The sequence below is a fragment of the Ammospiza nelsoni genome, chromosome 10 (assembly GCF_027579445.1).
Source record: "Ammospiza nelsoni isolate bAmmNel1 chromosome 10, bAmmNel1.pri, whole genome shotgun sequence".
Lineage (NCBI taxonomy): Eukaryota > Metazoa > Chordata > Aves > Passeriformes > Passerellidae > Ammospiza > Ammospiza nelsoni.
The window spans coordinates 10398968-10421960 of record NC_080642.1 but is presented as its reverse complement, the minus strand read 5'-3'; the positions used below and the strand labels follow the sequence as shown (position 1 = coordinate 10421960).

General features: G+C 42.9%; 1 protein-coding gene across 2 annotated transcripts in view; it reads right to left on the bottom strand.

Moving 5' to 3' along the window:
- Positions 1-22993, bottom strand: part of LPP (LIM domain containing preferred translocation partner in lipoma) — a 317335-nt gene that overhangs the window by 106156 nt on the left and 188186 nt on the right. For both annotated transcript variants that reach the window (XM_059479296.1, XM_059479295.1), the window contains exon 8: positions 6996-7670. In XM_059479296.1, the coding sequence (XP_059335279.1) occupies positions 6996-7670 (675 nt within the window). The remainder of the gene's footprint in view (positions 1-6995; positions 7671-22993) is intronic.

Below are 22993 nucleotides of genomic sequence, written 5' to 3'. Positions count from 1 at the left end.
AAATATTGTTGTGAAAACAATTTTACAGCTTTATAATTCACTATTATTTTCATTTAAGAACAAAACTGTCAGTGTAATTGCAGATTCTGTTTGCCTTGCAGGAGTTCTTTCAGCCTGTGATAGGAAACCTCTTTTTTTTTAAACTTTTTTTTCCCCCAAAGGCTGCTATTAAATTTACTATATCATGTTTCTTTATAGTTATTCAGAGGTAAATCTTAACAGGAAGCCCATTATGTGGAGGCCAAAGTTAGTTTAACACCAGAACATTTATGATCACTAAATATAACCATATATTAGAACTGCTTCATACCATTATTCTTGGATGAAACAAATATTATACCAGCAGACATTACAGACTACTTTGTAATCTTTACAACTAAATATCTATTTTTGGTGGTATCTTCACGGCTGGCACTGCTCACTGTGCACCATGACAGTTGTCTAACTTGCCTGCTCATTCAAGTACTAGGCTCAAGAGCCTACCTATGCACAACCATCCCTACCCAGGGAAAAATTATTCATCTTTTAAACTGTACACAGCCCCCTGCAAAAAGTGGTGCTTCAGTAACAAACCATTACTATTTTATCTCTATGTGTGCCATTAAAAACTGGATTAAGACTGCAAATATGCTTCACAGACATCAGTGGGAAAACCACCCAAATATAGGAAGATCCACCCCAAATGGCATGGCCAAAATAGGATATCACCCAAAGCATCATCTATGCTGTCACTGTGTTATGAGCAGAGTGATTTCTCTTAACACTGGCATTGCCATCAGCAATGCCCAAAGAGTTTCACACCAACAGGGCAGCCAGAGATCCTTTCACCTCAAACAGAAGAGCCACCAAATGACACCAAGATGTTCCATGTCTCCTTGTTCTGCCCTACTCTTCTAATCAATTGGTGCTTAACCTTGAACAAATTTCTCTACCCAGTCAGGTTCTGGCTTCATTGCAATAAACTTGACAATGACACAGAGGTTATCTGATAGAACAACAGCTTCCTCACACGCTCTGGTGCTTTGGCTTTGAAAGAATTACAATGTGGTTGGACTCGAGTGTATTTTTAAATGGAAGGAATCAGCTCCTCCAGTAACCAGCAGCACCATCACACTCAGCCAGAGTCTGCCTGCAAATTAAGTGGCACTCACTTTTATGGGTGCTGCTTTCTGTACTGAAAGCTGTAAAGCAGTAGCAAGGCCAACCATCCTTATCACATGATGCTACAGAGCAGGCTGCCCCTTAGAGAGCTGAGCTCAGGCAGCCCCTGGGCTCAGGCAAACCCCCTGCTGGCAACCAGCCAGCCTCCCTGTCTGATGCTATGTAAGTATATACTTGCTGCATCTTATGACCTCAGACCCAAAATTCTTATGTTAGTCTGTAACACAGACTGGCAGGATCTCTCAAGGTAGACACTTGGTTATCAAGAGTTAACCAGCACAGAAGCAGAGCCCTTGATTAACTTCAAGGTTGCCCCATGCCTTATCATGTGTGGAGGCATTGTCCTCAGCTTATTTTAAGAAGGAGCAAGAAAGAACATCCAGGTATTATGCCAAAAGCCTCTTTCTCAATTATTCCTCTTATATTACTAACCCATTGTGGCTGACTAAAGGCTAAAGCTACAAAAGCTGCATCCTGAAGCTGTAAATTTAAGTTGGTTTTTCAGTATATGCTGACCTGACTTACTCCGGTAACTGCAGGCTCCCTGTTATCTTTAACTTCAAGGTAATTGTTTGGCAACTCTTTGTTTCACTATTTCAGGAAAACAATTCAAATATATGATACCTAAGAGAAAAAACTGATTAATTGCTCTGTCATCAGCAGGTTCCTGCTAGTATATAGAGTGTTTAAATAATAAAAATATAATACAAAGAACAAAGAGTAAAGTTCTCAAATGAACATGTTAAACACATTTTGAGCCAAGAACTGGGCGCTTTCAAAAATCTAAGATATAAACCAGACTGTCATATTCCTGCAGTCAGGATAAGGACACCATTCTGAAAAAATGTCTTTGCATCTCTTGCCAGCACCTATTCACCTGAGAAAACCCACAACAATTTTCATGCAGAGATTTATAATAAGTTGGAGAGGAAAACATCATTCTCAATGCCACAGTACCACAAGTCCTGAGCTTCTCATCTTATTGTTAGACACAACTGCCTTCTTTCCCCTCCTCCTCATTTTAACAGAACCAACAGTATGTAATTTAATCCACCCAGAAGCAATGACAGAGTCAGCAGCTGATATACAGCTAGTGCTGGTTAGAACTCTGAATTACTGTTTTGTGAAGAATGTCAACATTTTGACATTTGTTGCTATTCTCAGGGTAGAAAGGAACTGCATATTCGTCTGGAAATTTTGAAATGTCACACTGAACTCGCAGATTCAACTCTGAATTTCAGAATTTCACATTCTATTTCATTTTACATTGGCTTTCAGTCTTTTTTAATTCATTAAATGCCAAAGTAGAATATTTCAAATCACCCTTTTTAATTTTACTTTGGTTTGCTTTATTTGAGCATATTAAAACTATGGGAAGCCACTGTCCTGCACTGACAGAAAACAAACTTCAATCATCATTTTTAACTGTCTCCAAACTCCACCCATTGAAAACTTTTGATACGTGACTTTTGTGAAGACACTTAGGTGAAAGCATAAAATTTTGGGTGAGAAGACACTTTGGGGGAGGCAAGCAATGCAAAGCAAGCTGCCTGCCTTTCTCCACAAGTCAAAAGCAACACTAGGAAGGAATATATCCCTGTGACAGCAGAAGGGAATCTGGCAGACTGCTTTAATTCATCTGCAGAGAAGGAAAAGTTTCTAGTCGCTAAATTAACAGCAAACAGCAAGAGAATTAGTCTCAGCTCAAACGCAAGTGCCGGAGGTATCTCCTTTAAGTGAGAGATGGCAGACTGTAAAAATTATTAAACCAGTGCGAGAGAAGTGCATCAGTCATAGCAAAGGGCACTGGTGAGCAGCTGTTTCTGAGGCAAAGATGAAACTTCCAAGTGAATGTGTCCATCACAGGTATTAAATCAGTGGAAAAACTGACAAAAGTTGTATAAAACGAGAAAACAGCAAGCCATCACAGTCCCTTTTGGGCACTGCAAGCTGCAAGAGACCATGTCAGGGCTGGCTACAGCAGGCAGCAAAGAAATCACCTCCAGCAGTGCGGAAACCACGCGGTGGCTGAGGTCTGCTAGTCATGAGCAGCCACCACCACCTAAGCCACAAGCATGAGCTGCCTCATTAAATCCTCCTGGTTTACAGTTGTCTCCCCACCTTTCATGGTGCTCACCTGGAAAGGTGAGCAAAACTGAAGGGCTGTCTGAAGAGGAGGCCATGCTCCATGTGCACTGATGTCTGTACAGGTGTGAATGGGGATACTGCAACCCGTGGCTGAGCAGGTTAAGGAACTTAGGCAATTGTGCCATGTCAGGGAGAACAGACACAGCTACCAAAGGGACACTGCTCCTTTTCTCCTCCCAGCAAATCTGCAGCAAAGAAACATGGATTTGCATGCTGTACTAAATCGGAGCTACAAGACACTTCTGTCCTCACCAAATTGTTAAATTGCTCTCAAGAAATATATGGTTTTGTTAATATTTCCACCATTTTGGACCAGAGCCACAAAGCTGTCTCAAATGGCTTCAGTGGTACCTAGTCTAGATGTTGAAAACATGAAAGGTCCCTTTAGGAAGGAATGTGCTTCCCAAAGCTTATTTAGGAGAATAGTTGGGATCTAGAAAGAACAGATCTCCCAGAGCCACCCCTCAAATACACCAGGAGATACATGAGGACCCTAAAAGATCCACAGATCTAGTTGAGACATATGATAGTGTCTCAAAAATGCTCAGACATTACCAAAACCAGTGAAATGACCTAAAAATATTTGGAGATATGAGAACTAACAAGGGTTTTCAGTGTCCTAACCAGTCCAGCACGGAAACATTTGGTGATAGATGAGCTGGTCGGTGGTGGGAGTTTACCAGTCCTGCTTTGGCCACAGGGCAAAGTCCCAGGAATACTCCACATCAGAAACTGGTTTTGTCATATGTCTACTGTGGACATGTTGGTGCCAGAAATGAGTGTACCTAGTGAGCCACCCTTGTGGGCCACCCAGAGGGCCTTGTGCCCTCTGCCCTTTGGGAGAGGAGAAGTTAAGACATTTTGGCTTGGTCTGAGCAGGCACAGAAAGAGCATGAGAGGAGCCAAATGGTCTCATGAGAACTCTGCTGCTGTTCCTACAGAAGTCCCCACCACCCACGATCCAGAAGAGAAAGCTCCTGAGGTTTTCTGGCTGTTGAAGCACATGAAGGTTTAAATGAGGACATGCACTCCACCAGATCATTTCCTAACTAGGACTTGGGCACTAATGCTGGACAGGGTGCTGCATTAAAGACTAAAATGCCCAGAGGCTTCACATGCATGGCTCTCACCCCATAAGTGGCCCAAGGACAGAATGCAATGTGGAATTGTGTGTGAGTAAAACTCATTGTTTTTAGCAGGCTTTAAGAACCAGTACAGATTACTTGCTGTTCCCATACCAATCCAGATTTATTTTGGATCAGCAGCAACTTCAACATGATTAGTGTGCAGCAAAAAACACAGAGCCACAGTGTCATGAACCTCTTCCTAGCCAGAATGCCAAATATAAACCTTATTTTTTTACCCTTTAAAAACATGAAACAAATTTAATGAAAAATTTTGCCCTCACAGTGATGGATCATGGTATATGTTGGAATTAAGGACCATGAACTTTTAATCTGAGATGGATTTGCTACAACATCCTTAATAATTTGCACACAAACTATATTCAAGATTAGGCATGCAGTTTTCTGAATACATTTAGAAATTGTTTGATATTTTACAACCATTCCCTTGCAAGAAGAAAAATTCCTAAAGGTCATCTTACATTTTATGTGATATGTATTAATGCTTCTTACCCTTTCTTTAACAGTTTCTTTAACTGAAAGGTCTTAAATCAACCTTGAAAAGGCAAAACACAAACAAATGCAGAATCATGTGTGCGTGCTGGAAAAGATGTTAAAATTTACATGATAGCCAAATCCAATTACAGTGACAATTCTTCCTAACAGACACCTGACTCTAACACAGCCTTTTTTTTTCCCTTTTTAAATAAAATAATTCCCAAAGTCGATTTTATGAATGAATTATTCTGCAAAGGAAGAGAACAGCACATGGTAAGGCTGGACAACAATGCTTTAAAGGCAAAGCTTGCCACAATATGTTACAGAGAATTTGTAAGCTCAAAAGTGAAATAGGTAAGAAAACAGTTATTTAGCAGGTTGGAAGAGAAAGAAAGTTTCTGCAGGGGTTTATCATTGAGCAGATGATAGTCTGTTCTGCAGAAGAACTAAAATTATTTTTTATAGAGATACTTATGAAGTATTTCTGCCTGTGTATTTGCAAATGCCACGTGCACACACACCAACATGTATATACAAATATATATAGGCATACATGAAACCCCCAACTTGAGCTAAATTAAATTGTCCCTCCAGCTTTGTAATGCAAATGAGACTAACAGGCTTGTGCTGTTTGTGGTTTGAGATGATTTGCGTTTCCATAGAGATGCTGACTGAACTACAGTTTTTAAATTTTTTATATATATAAGCCTACTTGTATCTATAAAAGTCTAAATATGGATCTGCAATACCTCAGCATTTCCTCAGTGACTCCACTGGAACCACAACCATTTACACCAGTTAAAGCTATGTGCAAATTTTGTGTCTTTCACTACTTTTCAATCTAAGCTCTATACCAAGTACCTGCAGAGCTGAGAGTTTATTGCTTCTCACCCTGCCTCAAAGGTTCTTGTCAAGGAAGGGGAAGAAAAGAGAAAAAGCAGTTTCTTAGCTGCTTGTAGATAATATGCCAACGACATCCATAATTTCTTGCCCTCTCTAAACTGCCTTGAGAAACATCTTTGCCTTTTAAAGTTCCCACTGTCAGGAAACCTGGAATTCAGGAACGACCATCTGCGTGCTGTTAGAGAAGAAGGGACATGACAAAGGGACATGCTTTCTGTTATGCATCAGAAGCTTTTTCCCCTTTCTCTGTGAGCACCCCCAAACTCAAGAGCATGGATGTGCTCAGACGTGCCAAGGTGGGCCTGGGCAGCAACTGCATCACTGCCTCCCTACCTCACCATTTGTGAAACCTCAGCTCATCATACACAATGAGGGCCCCACAAAGCTAAAACACCTCCTAGAGCCACATTACAGATGGCCACCAGCAGAAGGGACAAAAGCCAGGCAGGATCAGCCTGGGCAGAGAAACCATGTAGACCCACTTTAACTTTCTAATTTCAAACTGACTTCACTTTATGAGGACCAGGTACTTGACGAAGTGGATGGCAGCCACCCGGTGTACCAACATCGGAGAGGAAAACCAGAGCCGAGCTCTGTGGGGACTCATTTCCATGTGGTTTCAGTGATAAGTGATCTTTGAACAGCGACACACCAGAGGACAACCTCCGCAATCACTGTGAACCACAATCAAAACCAGCCTCTCGTGTACCTCCCATCTGCCTCAGGACAGGGAGGATTAATTGCTGAACCAGGGATGTCCACAAGTACATGAAACAGCTCACACCCATCCTCTCACTTTGTCTTGGGAGTGCCCAGAAGAAAAGCTTCCAGCTGAGCGATGCCTTACAGAGGCATGGCCAGGGAGCTCCTTGGGCAACAGCATGTCACAGGGCCAAAGCCTCCCTCCCTCCCATGGGTTGGCACACATGTGACACCATCTCACTACTTGAGGCTGACAGTTTTTCTAAGCCCCTGCAGAGGCTCTTTTCAAAACAGATAAAAGCTCCATATTTCCAGCTTTAAAGAAGCCATATGTAGGGAGACCACCCTCACACCTCTGATAGCACCACCTTAACCCCCACCACCTTTCAGGGAGTGTCCCAGGCCACGTTCAGCCATGGGGCTCTCCCAAGAATGTCAGTGACCACTGGCATCTCTCACCTTCTGCTGCAGGGCAGGCGGCTGCGGGGCCAGCACTGGGTCAGTGATGTAGGTCTTCTTCGTGCCCGGTGGCTGGTAGAGCGCAGGGGGAGCCTGGCCCATGGCATTACTTGCAGGATACGCCGGCTCGGCCTTCCAGGAGCTCTGCGGCACGTAGGGCGCCTCGGAGCCGTTCCTGCCGCCATAGCCCCCGTAGTAGGGCTCCTGGTAGCGGCCCTGTGGGGGCGCATACCCATAGGCGGGCTCGGCGGGCCGGCCGGGCGGAGGGCCGTAGCCGTAGCCGGGCCCCTGGGGCTGCGGCGCTCCGTACTGAGGGGCAGCGGGCTGGCGGGACGGCGCGGTGGTGTAGGCCTGGCCGGGCCCCAGGCTGCCGTAGTGGCCGGGCTGCGGGCAGGGCGGCTGGTAGTGCGGGCTGGGCTGCGCCGTCCTCACCTGCACGTTGAAGGCCGGGCGGCTCGGTGTGGAGGCCGTGGTGTAGGAGGCTGGCACCGGCTGCGGCTTCAGGGTGCCAACGGGAGTGACCGGGATGGCCGCTGGCTGCCCCGGGCCCTTGGCAGTGGACTTCTTGGTGGCGGTGAGGGGAGGCTGGTTGGGGATGATCATCCGCTTGTGGCCAGTGACAGGAGTGGACACGGACGGGGTGGTGGCAGCGGAGCTGCTTGAGGTCCCAGAGCCCTGGAGAGCAAGGAAAGAGACACAGGGTCAGCAGGAGAGGCCAGCTGGGCACTGGGTTGAGCAACGAGGGTGGAAATGGGGGTTTACAGAAACATCTCAACTCAAACTGCTTAGGAAAGCAAGAATAACCTAGGGCCACATGTTTTGGAATGGTTATATCAACCTTCCCCTGCTTGACAGAACAGGGACGGCACCGCAGCAGCAGAGCAGAAGTGCCATGCATGGCATTTCATCTCTCCTTGGAGGCTTCTCCTCCGCCTCCAAGCAAACAAACAAATTAAAAAATTATACATGCAAAAAAAAAAAAAAAGGGACACTCGCCAGAGGATAATTAGGGAAAACCCCATGCATTCCTGTGAAAATGAGTCTGTTTTGAAAAAGAGAGAAAATGAGATTATACTCTCTATGGAGACATGAAATTCCTTGGGTCCCTAGAGCACTTGTAGGGTTCTGCCCCAATACAGGAGCTCCTTGTGCAGGAGGCAGCAGATTGGGATAGCCTGCAAGCAGGTCCCAGGCTGTAAGAATGAACTCTGATCAAAGCAAGTCACTACTCTACCCTGGCTGTACTGGTTGAACACCTGGAGTGACCCCAGAAAAGTTAAATGCTTCATTAAAGGGCAGAAAGTGGGTCAGGATTTCCAAGAGCTTCAGAAGTCAGCTCCTACCATGGCAGCCATGTAACCCTGCACCAATGCCCCAGGCACAGCAGTGCTGGGGCAGTCAGGGAAGAGGATCACAGCAAATGCTGCTGCTTCCTGCAATTTGGCCACAGAATGAAGCTTTGTTGCAGTGACGCTGTCTAATAGGCATCATACATACTTCAGTCTAGTGTACTTGTTTGTCTGGCTTACCTCACATTTAAATGTTCAAAAACACCAGTGTGAAAAATCATCTTGGTTAAAGAGCTAACACTGTGAAAACTTCTGAAGAATGCTGACCAACGCTTTATGTCTTTTCACTATATCAGAGAAGAGTAAACTTGAATTTCTAGAGTTTAGGATTAGGTAAAATTTCTTGATTCTCTATTTTCCTTTATTCTAAAAGAGTACCTGAATTTTATGCCTTCTACTGGGAAATGCATTAAAGTGAAGACATTCAGCTCGACAGCACTTAACACCATAGTTACATGAGGTTATATCTCATTCAAACTTTCTGTACCAGACTTGATCTCATCCATGATGTGCTGGATAATCTACAAGTTCACAGAAGCCCAAAGACAGACCAGCTCAGCCTTTACCCATGCTTGTGGGCACTCTAAGGCATGTGACACCTTTAAATGACCAACCTTGTATTTGTCCCCAGGTGTTCCTGTTTATGCAGGCACCCTGATCTCCACCTACTGCTCCACCACCCTCTTGCTGGGGAGGGCATGGTGAGGATTGTTCAGGACATGCACAAGCTGCACTGGGGCCAGAGAAATCCTGTGCCTGGTCAGCAGGTGGCGGCAATTAATTGCTGCCAAACCACCCGGGGGGGCTGGGGGAACTTCAGCCACCTTGAGCCTCCAAGGGTTCCAGACTCATCCTCTGAACAGTTGGCTGTGTTCCCCAACATTTGGTAACCACCTCACACAAAGAAAATAAAAAGCTAAGTGCAAGCCACTCAGTTTCTAGTGCACAGCCAACAAGCAAGTCTACCCAAGGGATAAGGAAGTTCCACAACCCAACTGGCAGCTCTTCCCTGATGATGTGCAAATACTTTTTTGCTGATGCACTGGTAAAGACCTTACTCCTGCAATCACACCTTCAGGGCAAACCTCCCACAAGGAAACACTATAAATCAGCAAAAAACCCCAGGCAAATAAGAGCATCAGTCTGTTCTGAGAGGTGTGAAAGGTGTGTATTCAGAAGTGAGGAATAATAAGGCAGCAAACTTCTGCTGGAGGAAAAACACCTCAATGTATTCACACCCTGACCTTGCTAACAGATCCATGACAAGGCAGCACATAGACAGACAGGAGATTTTCAAACTGAGAGCAAGGAAGAGCTGAAGCATGTCTCAGTTGAACTGCAAGGGCAGAGACAGGTTAAGGGTCTGCAGCCATCCATTAATACTGCCTGATTCTTCTACTTCTGAAACACCTGAAGGGAAGCTGGCACTCCTCCATCCCTGCATGAGAAAACAACTGCACCAGCATTCATTGCTAGCAAGAAAACTTGCTTTCTGTCAGAATTGTTCTCCCATGTCAGGTTGGCATTTATGCCTAGGAGTGCCAGAAACTTTCCCATTTCCTCACCTATTTCATTCTTGTAAATTATAGTAGTTTGTCCACTTACTGTAATGGGATGAAAGGTCCACAATGCAGCACTGTGTAATTACCACCAGAAAAGCATTTTTCTTTTCCATGGGAAGAGGTAGAAAGTAGATAATGTTATAAAAGAAATGGCCTGTCTAGGGGAGGGGAAAATACCAACCCAAAACAGCCTAAGTGAGCCCTGTTCATCACATTCTGTATTTCTGAATGGAGACTCTGGAAGCAGGTCATGACAGATGCTACTAAAGCTCTTCTGATCCTATCTCAAGAACTGGGTGACTTCAATCTTACATATAAACATCCACATAACACATATAAACATCCACATAACACTTCACTGATGCCAGTCTCCTGCCTGGACTGGAATACACTTCAAGAATAAATGACAAACCCTTCTTCCAAACAACCCCCAGACCCTCACAATCTGTGGATCGGTACTGAGCAGCTCCTGTGTTTGACACTACAAAGAGGATGAGCTGCAAGTATCCCTCCTGCACCAGAATCCAGTGAAGGAAGGTGGCAATTTGGGGGAGCAGAGCCCAAAGTTTGCTATCAACTCCACAGCAAAGGCCCGAGCTAACAAGTACCGGCTGCATTGTGGCATCAAACCACAGGCTGCCTTGAGGAGGAGGAAGTTTGCATCAGTAGGAGTCCCCAGAGGCGCCCTGCGTGACTCATTCTGAATTCCTCTGAGGGCACTGGGCAAGTGTGTGATGAAAGCTGGGGTTTATGGGGGGAGGTGTAAGCCTAGCTGATGTGGTGTAGCAAAGAAATGGGACAGGCTGCAGGGAATTTAACACTACTGGAGCATTGATGATTTATGAGGACGCAAGTTGGTTGTAGCCCTTGTGCAAGGGCACAGGTGAGGTATCATCATAAATCCTCTGCCCTTTTGCCTGAGAGAGAGAAGGGTGGCCACGGTCCAGCCATGCACTCAGATATCACCCCAGGCTTAAACCCTAAGATTACTAATGGATGAAGAAAAAACTTTATAAATGAACAGTAACTACGGACAAGATTCCTGCTCTGAGGACAGGAATGTGTGGAAGGACAAGAAAAGGGTACTCAGATACCACTAGAAGAGAGATTTCAACAGCTGTCTGGAAGGCACTAGGAGGATAGGAAGGATGGATGAGGCTGTAAAGGTGCCAGGTAGATGTAGTATTAAACAGAAGGCTGGAAGAGGGTATCTATATCACTGGGTACAGCCTAACAAAACAGATGACTGTCACAGATGTTTCACCCAAGTGAATCCATAGAACTTCCACCAACACAACCAGGTAGATTCATCCAAAAGCACATCAGAGTGACTGCTCAGAAACATGAAAACAAGTAGAAACGGGAGAAAAAAAAAAAAAGAGAAAGACAAAGAGTGAATTCATAGGAGCACAGGCATCCCTTTCTCCAGCAGCCCCTGGACAGCTCATTTCAAAACCATACTGCATTTGCAAGTGATTATCGCAGCCAAACACACTCTCTGACATCCTCTGAGGGCTGTTTTCAGAGGAAGACAGGCTTTCCTCTGCTCGCCATGCCCTGATGAAACTGTCTGACACACTTCGCAAGTGCAAATTAAAACCACGCTACTTACCATCAACCCCTTCTTGCAAATTCATATTTGCAAAGAGAGTAAACTAGAAACCCCAGGTGTTGATAACAGAGCCGTTGAGAGAAATTAGAGTAGGAAGGAGTTAAATTCAGAACCTCATCTACCACAAGCATTATAATACAAAATCTTTTTTTTTTTAATGGGAAAGCACAAGAGCCTTGTTTAAACACAGATGGAAGTACCTAAATGTACTGCCTCTTCTACAAATGAATTATCCAGCAGTTCAAGTAAAGGTGAACCAACACTGACAAAATCAAGTAAAACTCAACCAAATGTGGGAGGAAAAAAGCCCCAAAACACTTCTAAAAAAGTTTACCATGTATAACCATGAAGGGAATAGTTTTGCTTGGCAAATCCTGTCTTGTCTTTTTAAATGCAGAGGAGGTTTATAAATGTTTTTAGGAGTTTCTTGTACCAACCATCATAGGGAAAGTCTATGGCAATGTGATAAAGCCACACTGTCCAAGGGAACTGACTGTAAGAACTGGGTGTCTGGAATCAAAGCTACCCTGGTGGGGAAACCCAAAATCCTGAGTAGCTTTGATTCTTCATCCTGTAGAAATTATTGACGTAGATCTTAAATTAAATTCAATGTACATCTACAACTAAAAAGTCATTGCATAGGTACTAGGGATGAAAACTGTTGCTCTACAGAAATGAACCTACAATTCTTTACCATTTGTCAGGGTTAAATCTTAAAAAGAATACAGAATAATCACAGTCTACAGCATGAGCATGATTCTCTATGATCAGCTGGAATCCATTTGAAAAGGACGTAATTCTTTTACTTTGCACATTTGTAGAATTATTTTTATAGAACTCCCTCAGTTACTCAAGTTTCAGAGACTGGATCAAAAATGCCAATACAAAGTTTATCACATTCTATTCAATTCTCCAGACATTTTTTCATAAAGGTATAGTTGAATAGCTTTAGCCCTTTAGCTGTCAAATTATTACATACAAAGATACATTACTCCAGCTCAGTGGTTTTCAACCTTTATGCTTGGCAGCCCCCAAATGTTTTTCAGAAGAGACAAGCTCCTTTATGGAGAAAGTTAATCTATTGACAATAAACATGGCTTTTTCAGTTACCTTTCATTGAATTCTTCTTAGTTACCTTAGGAGTGATCCATGGACCCCCAGGGTTTGCAGAGCAGAGGTTGAGAACCATGGCTCTAGCTGGGGCTGCCTTTTTTGGGCATTTCAGTCACTAATTACTCCAGGATCGGAATGAAACAACTCTTCTTCCTCGAAAGGCAGAAACCTGGCAGCTACCGGTGGGCTGAACCCAAGATGTGGCGTTCTCAGGGGGCTGCCAGTTCAACAGGCCACTGCAGCATCTCTCCTCCTATCTCAGCCCCTCTTCCTGCATGGTCCACTGACACAAGCTGGGCTGAAACGCAGGGCCAGCTCAGGCCACCTGAAATCCTTTAAGTAGCACTCAGAGGTGGTGGAAGTTGGAGGCCTTGGTGGGAAGGGCAGCAAACAGTAAAAAAATCAACTTGGCTTTTCCTATCAGCAATGATGGGCATTCACCTTGGCTAGCTGTAGGTGCTTAAAGCTTTCTCTCTCTCTCTGAAATGTACCTCCACAGGGTCATTTATTCCATTCTAATACTGAAGCCTAAAACAGGGGAGATGAATCAGCCACTGGGGGAATCTACTTCTCTCCGCTGACTGTACAAGAAGCGTAAAAACAGGCAAGACAAGTCACTGAATATTTAGACAGCACAAGTTAGTGGAGACAAATTCCACAATAAGCAGGTAATTTTGATGTGACTGTAAGAAGCAGAGATCTCTTTTCCCTGCATTAAGTGCCCTGCCACTCAAGCTCAGCTACAGCAGCACACCAAAGGGATTTCTGAGTGCCAGCAGCTCAGACAATCTGCCAGGATCCTGCTGCACTCTGTAGCCAAAGCATGACCAAGAGATTGTGTTGCAAGTTTATTTCTAGTGTAGGAAGGGGGCTGACATGAATGGGACACCCTTCCCCACCTCCTCTTCCATATCTGTGCTGAACAGTGGCTCCTGCTGGAACTGGAGCTGCCGCTTTTCCAGGAGTAGCATCTGGGCTGTGCCTCCCTTCTGCCTGAGGTAGCAAACCTCAGCTCCCCTTCAGTATGGGAAAGATAACCCCAGAGAAAAATAAAATACTCTGCTTTGAAACCTTGGTCTTTAGGTACCTGAAAATGTGAACAGGGATTTTAGGGGGTTTCCTGATATGCAGACACCTCTACCTCCTGCTGACTTCAAATTCTGTATTTGAACAAGCTGCTTAACCAGTGATAATGTATGGCCAAGTTCCCCTGAACCTGTCTGAACCTTTTTCTGTCTGAAATAACATCTGGGTGAAAATGAGAAATCTGGCCTCCCATTTGGGACTTGCAGATGCCTGGAGTCCTGGTAGAACTCCAGCTGGGTTGCTTCATGTCCGAGATCCTGAGTGGATGAACTGCTCCCATTTAGCATACCTGATGCATTTTCAATATATAGCATTCCCTGGCCTTCTTTATAAAGTCCAGACAGTCCAAGCACACTGAGGACACATCTTTACAACTCTGCACTGCTGCTATGCCGTGCACACAGCTCAGTTGCTAGCACAGATTTCTTTTAAGTGTCAAAATGTCCTTAGAACCCAATCCAAAGTTTTGAAGTCTGGTCCAAACCTTAAACCCCTCAGCCAAAACACGTTTATAATCAGATGAAGTTTTTCTTTACACTTTCATCATTCTCTCATTTCTAGTTTACAGCTGACAAGTGAGTGTCACGGATGTATGGACTGTGCATGGATCAGCAGCTACACTCAGACTTTGCAGATGTGAGATTCAATTTGCTGGCTTGATCACCAGAAGCTATCAAGGTATTCAAACAGACTGCTCCCAGGCATTACAGCAAAGGAAGAAGAGGAGAAATCTAATAAAGTGTTCATCTCTGGTTCTCAAATGAAGAGAATACCTTGTGAATGCCATAAATTGTTACAAGAACACAACTGCTGATCTGTTTTTCAGCTGCTACCACAGGTGGAAAAGGAGTCAACGTACTTGTTAATGTTTCTGTCCATAACCTCTTTTGTACTCCTTGTGATGGCCCAGCCTGAAACCATGGGAGATGGTGCACAGAAGAAAAGGTGCTAAGAGCTGACCTCCGATATTTTATCATGGAAAACAGCCTTCCTAACTGACACGTGCAGTTACAGACACACACCTTGGTTCGGCTTTCAGTGCGGGTGTCAAGTGTTTTAGGCAATCTGGGTTTCCACTTTGCAACACTCCATTAATTCCAAAGAGCCTGAACACATCTGAAAAATTTGGTCTCCAAAACACAACAGTGTTATGCCAGGGAAGAATTACCTTCTCAGTTTCATATTTACTTCTTTGTTTACCTAATACTATCGCTACGATGACTACCCTGAGCTTTTTATTCGCTTTTCCTTTTCTGATGACTGATCATCTGGTATTTATGAGAAGGACTCTCTGAGACACTAGTTTTAAAAGATGTGCAAACAATTGACCTAAATACTTTTAATGCTGGTGGACAGTCAAGGTCCATAATTCTAGCTTAATTCATTGAAAGGGTTAGTTATTATTTAAACTCTTCTACTTAAGTAACTTTATCTATAAGAATATCAGATATCAGCATGAGACATAACTGTCAAAAAGTTACAGAAAATGCCAGTCAAGGGAAGTTAAACATTTTCTGAATTCATCTTGGAATATTTCTGTAATTTCCCACTCTTATCACTAAAATGACATTGTTTGCACCCATCTGGACCTGAGGACCATGCAATGGCAGCCCCCTGCACAGATTTAATCAGTGGCACATGGACTCAGCAGTAAATTACATAAAGAGCTGTAAAAAGGCACCACATCTCTGGTCACACTAAAAGGCAGAACTACTGAGGACAATCCCAGAAGGAAAGACCACAAAAAAACCAGCACTGCACCATGTGAAGATAAGTCACCATGTGCATCAAGCGTTGAAACAGCTCCTTGAGGAACACCTCCTCTAAGTCTTAGCAATGCAGGAATGTCCAAAACATTTCCATTCACCAAATTGGGCCCTTCTAATGGGCTGAACAAATTCCCTTGCTTAATTCAGGCAAATATTGCTAAGCCTGACAATGGGGAAGCCCCCACCCCCCTATAAATAAGAACTTTGGGTAAGCAAAGTATTTTTATGACTTTTGCTATTACTAAGCTAGTAAAACTTAAAGTATCATAATTACAGCACCCAAAGACTTTTTTTCCTTCCTTTTATAACTTGCTATTCGTAATGGAAAAGAAGTTCCTGTGCATGACAAATATGGCCAGGTTTGAGGGTTATGCCACTATCCATGGATGTGCATCATGATTTCAAACAGTGGATTAAGAACGTATAATGGAAGATGCAGGAGTGAGGGAAGAGGTGTCCACCTGTGAGTGACAGGACAAAATTCCACATACATGAAGTCATCTGGAGAAGTCTTCTAAAATTTATATGGAAAAGTTATAATTTTCTATTGTATGTTGAATAACAGACACAAAGAAGAGTGCAAAACCGCTATAAAAACTTTAATTTCCTACTAAATTGCAAAGGAGTTTTAGAGTGTTTATAGAGTGTACAAGCTTTCTTCCTTTATTAATTCTAGAGAACACTAAAAAAGTGTGCATATGCACACATAAAATAATAGGAAATACATATGCACCCAGATACTACTTGGTTTACTTTGTGTTACTTACTTGTTTACGATTCCATTTATTTGGTGCATTGCATTTATAACTCATTTATATTTTCAAATTCCAAAACTCTATTAAACCAGATTTAAAACATTTTCCTACCAGAGGGCATAAACATTTTCGAATGTTAGTATTGTCTCTATTTCCTGTGAAAACCATGTGTTTTCATTCTTCTTTTCCCCACATTTTAAAGCCTGTGCAAATAGCAGTGCAGAAGAGCAGAAGCATCAGTGAACAATTCTGTGTTCATACAACATCTGCTTTCTTATGGTTCACTTGAGGTCCAGAACCCACTGTCATCTGCCAGTATTTTTAGTGAGCTACAAAATGGTTCAAGTTAATAAGTTGAGAGGTTATAGCATGAGGAAAAAAAAACTGTATAGCCACACCAAAAAAATAAGTCTAACAAAAAAAAAAACCCACAAAAAAACAAACCAAAAAAACAAAACCAAAAAAAAACCCATAAAAGATAGTCATATGTGACAGAGAGGTTATTTTCCTATTAGATTCAGTGTACACCTTTCCAAAAGGCTGATGAGCTCCAACAACAGGTCAAATTTAACAGTTTTCCCAGATGGCTCCTTCTGGGAAGTGGAGTGGAACATTCCCTCATTTATCCGTCTGCCTGGGTTATCACCACTGCCCGAAATACCTTAATCTTTCCACACTATCACAGACTCCAAGCACGATGTTGAGAAATCTGATTGGAAAGGTTTTCTTCCACCTGCTGTAGCTTTTAAAATTAGTCTCCAGGTATATAAATACATACACCAAGATACACAGAAACCCCCTGCAGCACTTCTAGTCAAAACACCAGGGCAGTACTATAACCAGTCAGAAAGAGTGAAAGAGAGAGCATTAATTTATAGCACAAGCAAAAAAGCCATCTGTACCACAGAAATATTTGGGTATGAAACAATACAGAAAGTTAAGATTATTTTTAAATTCAAGTGTTAACTCAGAGTAATCACTATTTCTGCACTATTTTCCTCTTCTCATAGAACATATAATTACATTAAATGTATGGTAAATAAAATGTTTACTCAAATAACACACTGATAAAAATTTAGAATCAGAACAGTTTCACTGTAAAAAGCCTGTGTAAAGGAATGTCAAATCCATTGCCTCACCAGGCTTCGTTCTGTTGCAAATGGCATTATAAATTAATCCAGTTTTCCTAAATATGCCTTGAGGAAACAAAACCACAAATAGCCATTGTAAGCTTTAATATAAAAAACCCACAAAAAATATGAAAGAACAAACAAAACCCTTCTCTTCATTCTTAACCAGAATGCAAGAACTGTGTTTTCCATGACTGATACTGCTGACTAGGTAATATAGAGCTAAGTACTATATTCTAGTTTAATACCAGGTTTTCTCCTTTGCCATGCTCCATTTTGCTCAGCGAGCTTTAGGAAGGAAAAAAAAAAAGTTCCTAAACTTCATCACTAATGACCTAATGAGCCCAATTAAGTTATGATTTGTAATTTTTCCCACTTACACTGCTCTTGGACCCAAACAGCATCCCAAAACATTTGCTCCATGGCTTGCTGACTAGGTTGTCACAGTCACAGCTTACAAGTAAAATACTCTTCCATACCCCTGAGTGACTGAATTACATTTTTTAAAAGTGCTTTATATCAAGCCAGATTCTGATCCTGGGGACAGTGGTGCCAGCTCAAGTGCGTCTATTGATTCCACCAGATTTATTCCAAACATGCTGGCTGCTGCAGATCTGAATTTGGCCTTCAACTGCCTTTGTATTCACCATGTTTGCCTCCCCACGGGTAACACAGTGGAGGTTTCTATGCAAACTGTAATGAATCCCACCAATCTGACCTTCTCCAGGTACTAATGGCCAAGCTTTGCCAAAACTCAACATGCTGGAGATCTTGGCAATTCATCCTGCTGCAGTCTGAATGAAAGCAAATGAAACTGCTAACCAAGATTAAACACAACCTGCACTGACTCAGCCTCAGCACCTCCAAGGACTCAGCTCAGCCTGTCCCAGCAGCAGCAGCAGCCCTTCCAGCTGTGCACCCTGACCCGTGCACCCAGCCACGAACCCTTCTGCATGAGGAACTGAACCCAAGCGTGCTAATTCCAAACAAACAGACATATCCTCCCTCTCTCCTCACTTCTTTCCTTGTGGTGGATGTATAAATGCATGCTGATGGCTACTGTGACTTGCAGTCTAACTGATTTTGACATTTTTAACTCCAGAATTTGAAACAGTGACTTTCTAGCTCTGGAGCAGGAGTACTAAATGCTAAAAACCTTTGGGACTGGGAAGTATTAGTTTTAAATCTGAGATCTTGGCTTCAACAATGTTTTTAACAAGGGCTCAAAGCTCTCCAAAAGTCAGCAGTGGATGCCCAAAAATTGCAACAAATTTTGGATCCAAAATGGAGTTTTGTGGCTTTAATTCTCTTTTGTCACAGGTCAAATTAGGTTTCAGACTTGAACTTGAGGGGAGCGAGGAGAATTCAGGTCTAGATCTGAATTTACCATGGGATTAAATCATATTTAATTTCTAGTTTGTAATGAAACCCTTTTCTCTTTTTTTCTCTCTTTTGCGGTTTATGATGTATTTGTATTTTAAGAAAAAAATTATGCACAGAAAAACATCCTGGCATCACAAGTCATCAATAAATCTTTTTTCCATAACAACCCACAAAAATTCACTGCAGGACCCAATTGTTGAAACACAAAGCAGTGACATTCTATAAGCTTTCAGAAGTATCATTCTAACCCTTGTGGACTCGATGAATTCTCTAAATGAGTCACTGGCCTCTCAATGGAATTGTCAAAACTTAGGTTAAGCCAGGTTAATTCCCTTCCCCCTTTAATTTAGAAGTCCAGCTGCAGCGCGTGGCTTTCCAGTGAAAAGGTCTAAATGCAGAACCCATTCACCCTGAACAGGAAATCTCACAGGGCCCAAAGCTAATTTTTTTCCTAAAAGCTAGAGATAAGCCACACTTACGGGAAAAAATGTAATTTCTGATGCCTCATGGGCCACGTGATGTAAAAATCAATATTCCTCTTACATGGCACAAATAATTTTCTGCTGAAGGTTAAAGGATCATGGTTGAAGCTACTATGGTTGGGGAGGGAGGGAGGGCAGCTGTGAGGAATGGGGGATGAGGAGAGCAGGGACTTTAACTGGAGCGGGGATAAGGGAAATGCTGAAAACAACACTTCTAACCAAGGCAAGTGAGCAGATGTGGCATTGATCATAAAGGCATAGAAGTGGGTTGGACAGGACCTGAGCATCCACCCAGTTCCAAACTCCTGCCATGGGCAGGGTACTTTCTACTATACCAGCTTGCTCAAACCCCATTCAGCCTGGGCCTGTACATTTGAGGGAGGAGGCAGCCACAGCTTCTCTGGGCAACCTGTGCTAGTGCCTCACTACACTCGGGGAAGAATTTCTTCCTTATATTTCATCTAAACCTGCTCTCTTTTGGTTTAAAGCCATTTCCCCCTGTCCTGTCCCTACATGCCCTTGTCAAAAGTCCATTTGGGGTTGGGCTGAAGGTTTCAGCTAGGTGGGACAAGAAGGGACATCCTTCTGCCCCACAGGCTGTCCTTGGGCACGATGATGAGCGCTCCTCCCTCTGCCCAAGGCTACTTGTGACAGCTCCAGCTTCCAGCACAGCACCCTGCTTTACTGCCTTGCTTCCACCACAGCATCAGCTCCTCTGGAACCCCCAAAAGAGAGACTTTGCTGGGGATATCACAGTCTTCATAATGGGATAAACTATACTGAAAATAGAGCAAGTTTTTATACTCCCACCCCTACTGTGCCAGAAGATCACTTGAAAACATCATTGCCTACTTTGTTAGGGACAAACCAGTCAACTTCCAGGCTAAAACAGTTCATGACCAGTGTGTCTTAAAGAATGGGTACAACAAACAGGAATCACACCTACTCATACCATCATGATGTTGATGGTCTACACAAATTTGGTTGCAACTGGTGAACTCTCTTTAGTCTTCCAACAGCACTACAGATCTCACCACTGAGAACATGTCCTAAGGAGGAAAGGATTTGTCTCAGCAGTAAAAATTCATTTTTTACATAATAATAGAGAAACCAAATAGAAATTAGAAAAAAAAATATGGCAAAAGAAAATCTAAAAAAATGGATAGAGGAAAAGAAAATAGTTTATCCTACTACTACTACTACTACTGCAGAGAAATATTTAACTGAGGGCACTGGACTTCATTTTAAAAAAATGCAGCTTTCAAGAGTGCAGAAAAAGCTTAAAACATAAAAACTAAAGAGCCTGATGGAAAACTAAAAAGAAACTGAAATAGGTTTTCTTTAAAGAGAAAACAAAAACTATTTTAGACTGATCCTATAATATTTTTAACAGCTGGAATTGATAATACTGAACTTGGCCATAATTCTACTGTATTTAGCTTTGTATCAAAGTCCACATGACTTTTCCTGAAACAGAAGAATAGATATATAGGCTGATAGACAGATGGATAGATACATAAAAAGAAAAGGGAAAAATATAATTAGGAAAGGGAACATTTTCTTGTCTGTTCTTTCAGTATGTTTTTTTTTTTTTACTTCAATTTCTACCTTATTATTTCCTATAAGTAGAAACAGATTTTTCTCTCTTTCAAAAATTCTTAAACAGAAAACCTCCTTTGACAGCTTCAACAGCAGATTAATCACTTTTGTAACCCACAAAAAAAAAGTTTTCTGGAAAGCATAACTGTCTGTAAATGTAAATGACAGTATTACTCTCTCTTATGCTAAGACGCCTACACGTTCTCTCACTTCCATGACTCAGCACCAGATAAAAGCTTGTAAGATAATAAGCAGCAAACCTTCTTTTGGAAAAATAAAAATAGTTAAAAAAACTTGAAATTCTTGCTACCTCCCTTAAAAAAATAAATCCTTATGGTGTTAAAGCAAATTCTGCCAACAGATTCCTCTCCCACTGGAATAAGATACAAATATCCCAAGGACTTCAGAAAATAGAGGGACCAGGCTCAAGCTACATCAAAATCCAAACACATGCAAACATGAGAGGCTTTTCTTTTTCTCCAAATGAGCAAGAATGGGTTTGTTTCAACAAACAGGAATTTTATTACTGTTCATCTCCTGCTTTGCTCTAATTTGGTAGACAAATGAGATGAAATTTTGCTCACCTATAATGAAAATTTCCAGGCACTCTTAAGGCAATGCACTCATGCCAAAAATCAAAGAAACCCGTGGGGAAGGGAGGGGAATTTCAGTGGGACTTCCCCTCCTGCCCTGCGGTCCTTGTCTGACTTGAGCTTGTTAGAGCCCAAGTAACTTCTCCTTCAGCCAACCAAATCAGGGGCAGACCCTTCAGCCTAAAATATTCTTATTTTGGATAAATCTTTGGGAAAAGAAAAAGCTGAAAAAGAGGGGCTCAGCCCTCTAGAACTAGGTTCTTGTGATGTCCCTGAAATGAAGAAGAATGGTTTTGATGCCAAAATATTGCCAGTGAGCTTGTGAATGCTGCTGGAACAGAGACAGCAATCTCCTCTCCATGCACTCTTGTCAGCCCCAGCACACAGGTTAATTAACCAAAGGGTGGCAATCAAAAGAGGGCTGATTATTTACTTATTGAGCAGAGATGCTGCTGGGTGACTTCACAAGCCTCAGTACAGTCTGGAGTTCCTCTTACTGAGTGCTGGACATTTCCTCTGAGAGCTTCCACCACCTCATGTGCTGGGTGGGTGTCCATTAGTCTGAACCCCTCAGAGCTGCTCATTCTACCAGGAGTGGAGGTTATCCAGAAATAAATCAGGAAAATGCTGTCCATGCCTGTAACTTCTGGAGGAAGCAGAGTCCAGCTATGGAGCACCCACAGCCCCTCCTGAACATGCTGCTACTGCTGACTTTCACATCTTTTACACTGAAAATAGTAAGCTAATGGAATTAACCACAGCAGTTTAAATGTAAAGGGAAGCCCCAGGGTAAGGCATCCCAGGCCATGGGTGCAAGACTTTTTGACAGCAGGATGCTTTGAACTGAGCCAGAGGTAGAATCAAACTCTTTGAAATACCTTCACTAATAGAGTGCACTGCTCTGGCAGGAGGCTGGGGAGCAGAGCCGAGCTCTCAGCGTGGTGCTGGCAGAGCACACGTCCCACAGAGTCCAAGGAATGAGCAGGAGCATCCCCAGCTCAGCTGCTCCCTATCACTGCATGGCAGCACGGAGCAAATGCAGCAGTGTCAGGATGCTCCAGCTCAGCTGGCTGCCAGGAGGGTGAAGCACTGCCACTGACAAATTCAGTGCCCCTTATCTTTGTAGAGCTTCAGATTCTGGGCAAGGTCCTTCAAGCATCAAATACTTCTCAAAGGGAGCAAGCACAGCTGGGAAAGGCATGGCAGAGGGCTCCTATGTACCCAACCACCTTTATCTCGATGTTACCAAGGAAAAGCCCTGTGAGCGCTAGGTAGGAATTTGCAGGCCCAGAAATGACAGCATGGGCACATTCACATTTGTGTCTCAAAACCATGCTTGTTATTTCACCAAAAACAGACTTCCATGTCCAAATCCCACTGAAAGCAGGTGTAGTCCAGTGGTTTCTGTGCAACCACATCTGCTCATACTCCAGGGCAAATGCCAAACTATTTATTGCTACTTAAAATTTATTGCATTTTTAGTCCTCCATCCCAAAACTGCTTTTGTTCAAAAAATTCCTTTTAAATCCTTCTATGCCAACTGGATAAATCAAATCTGACAATTA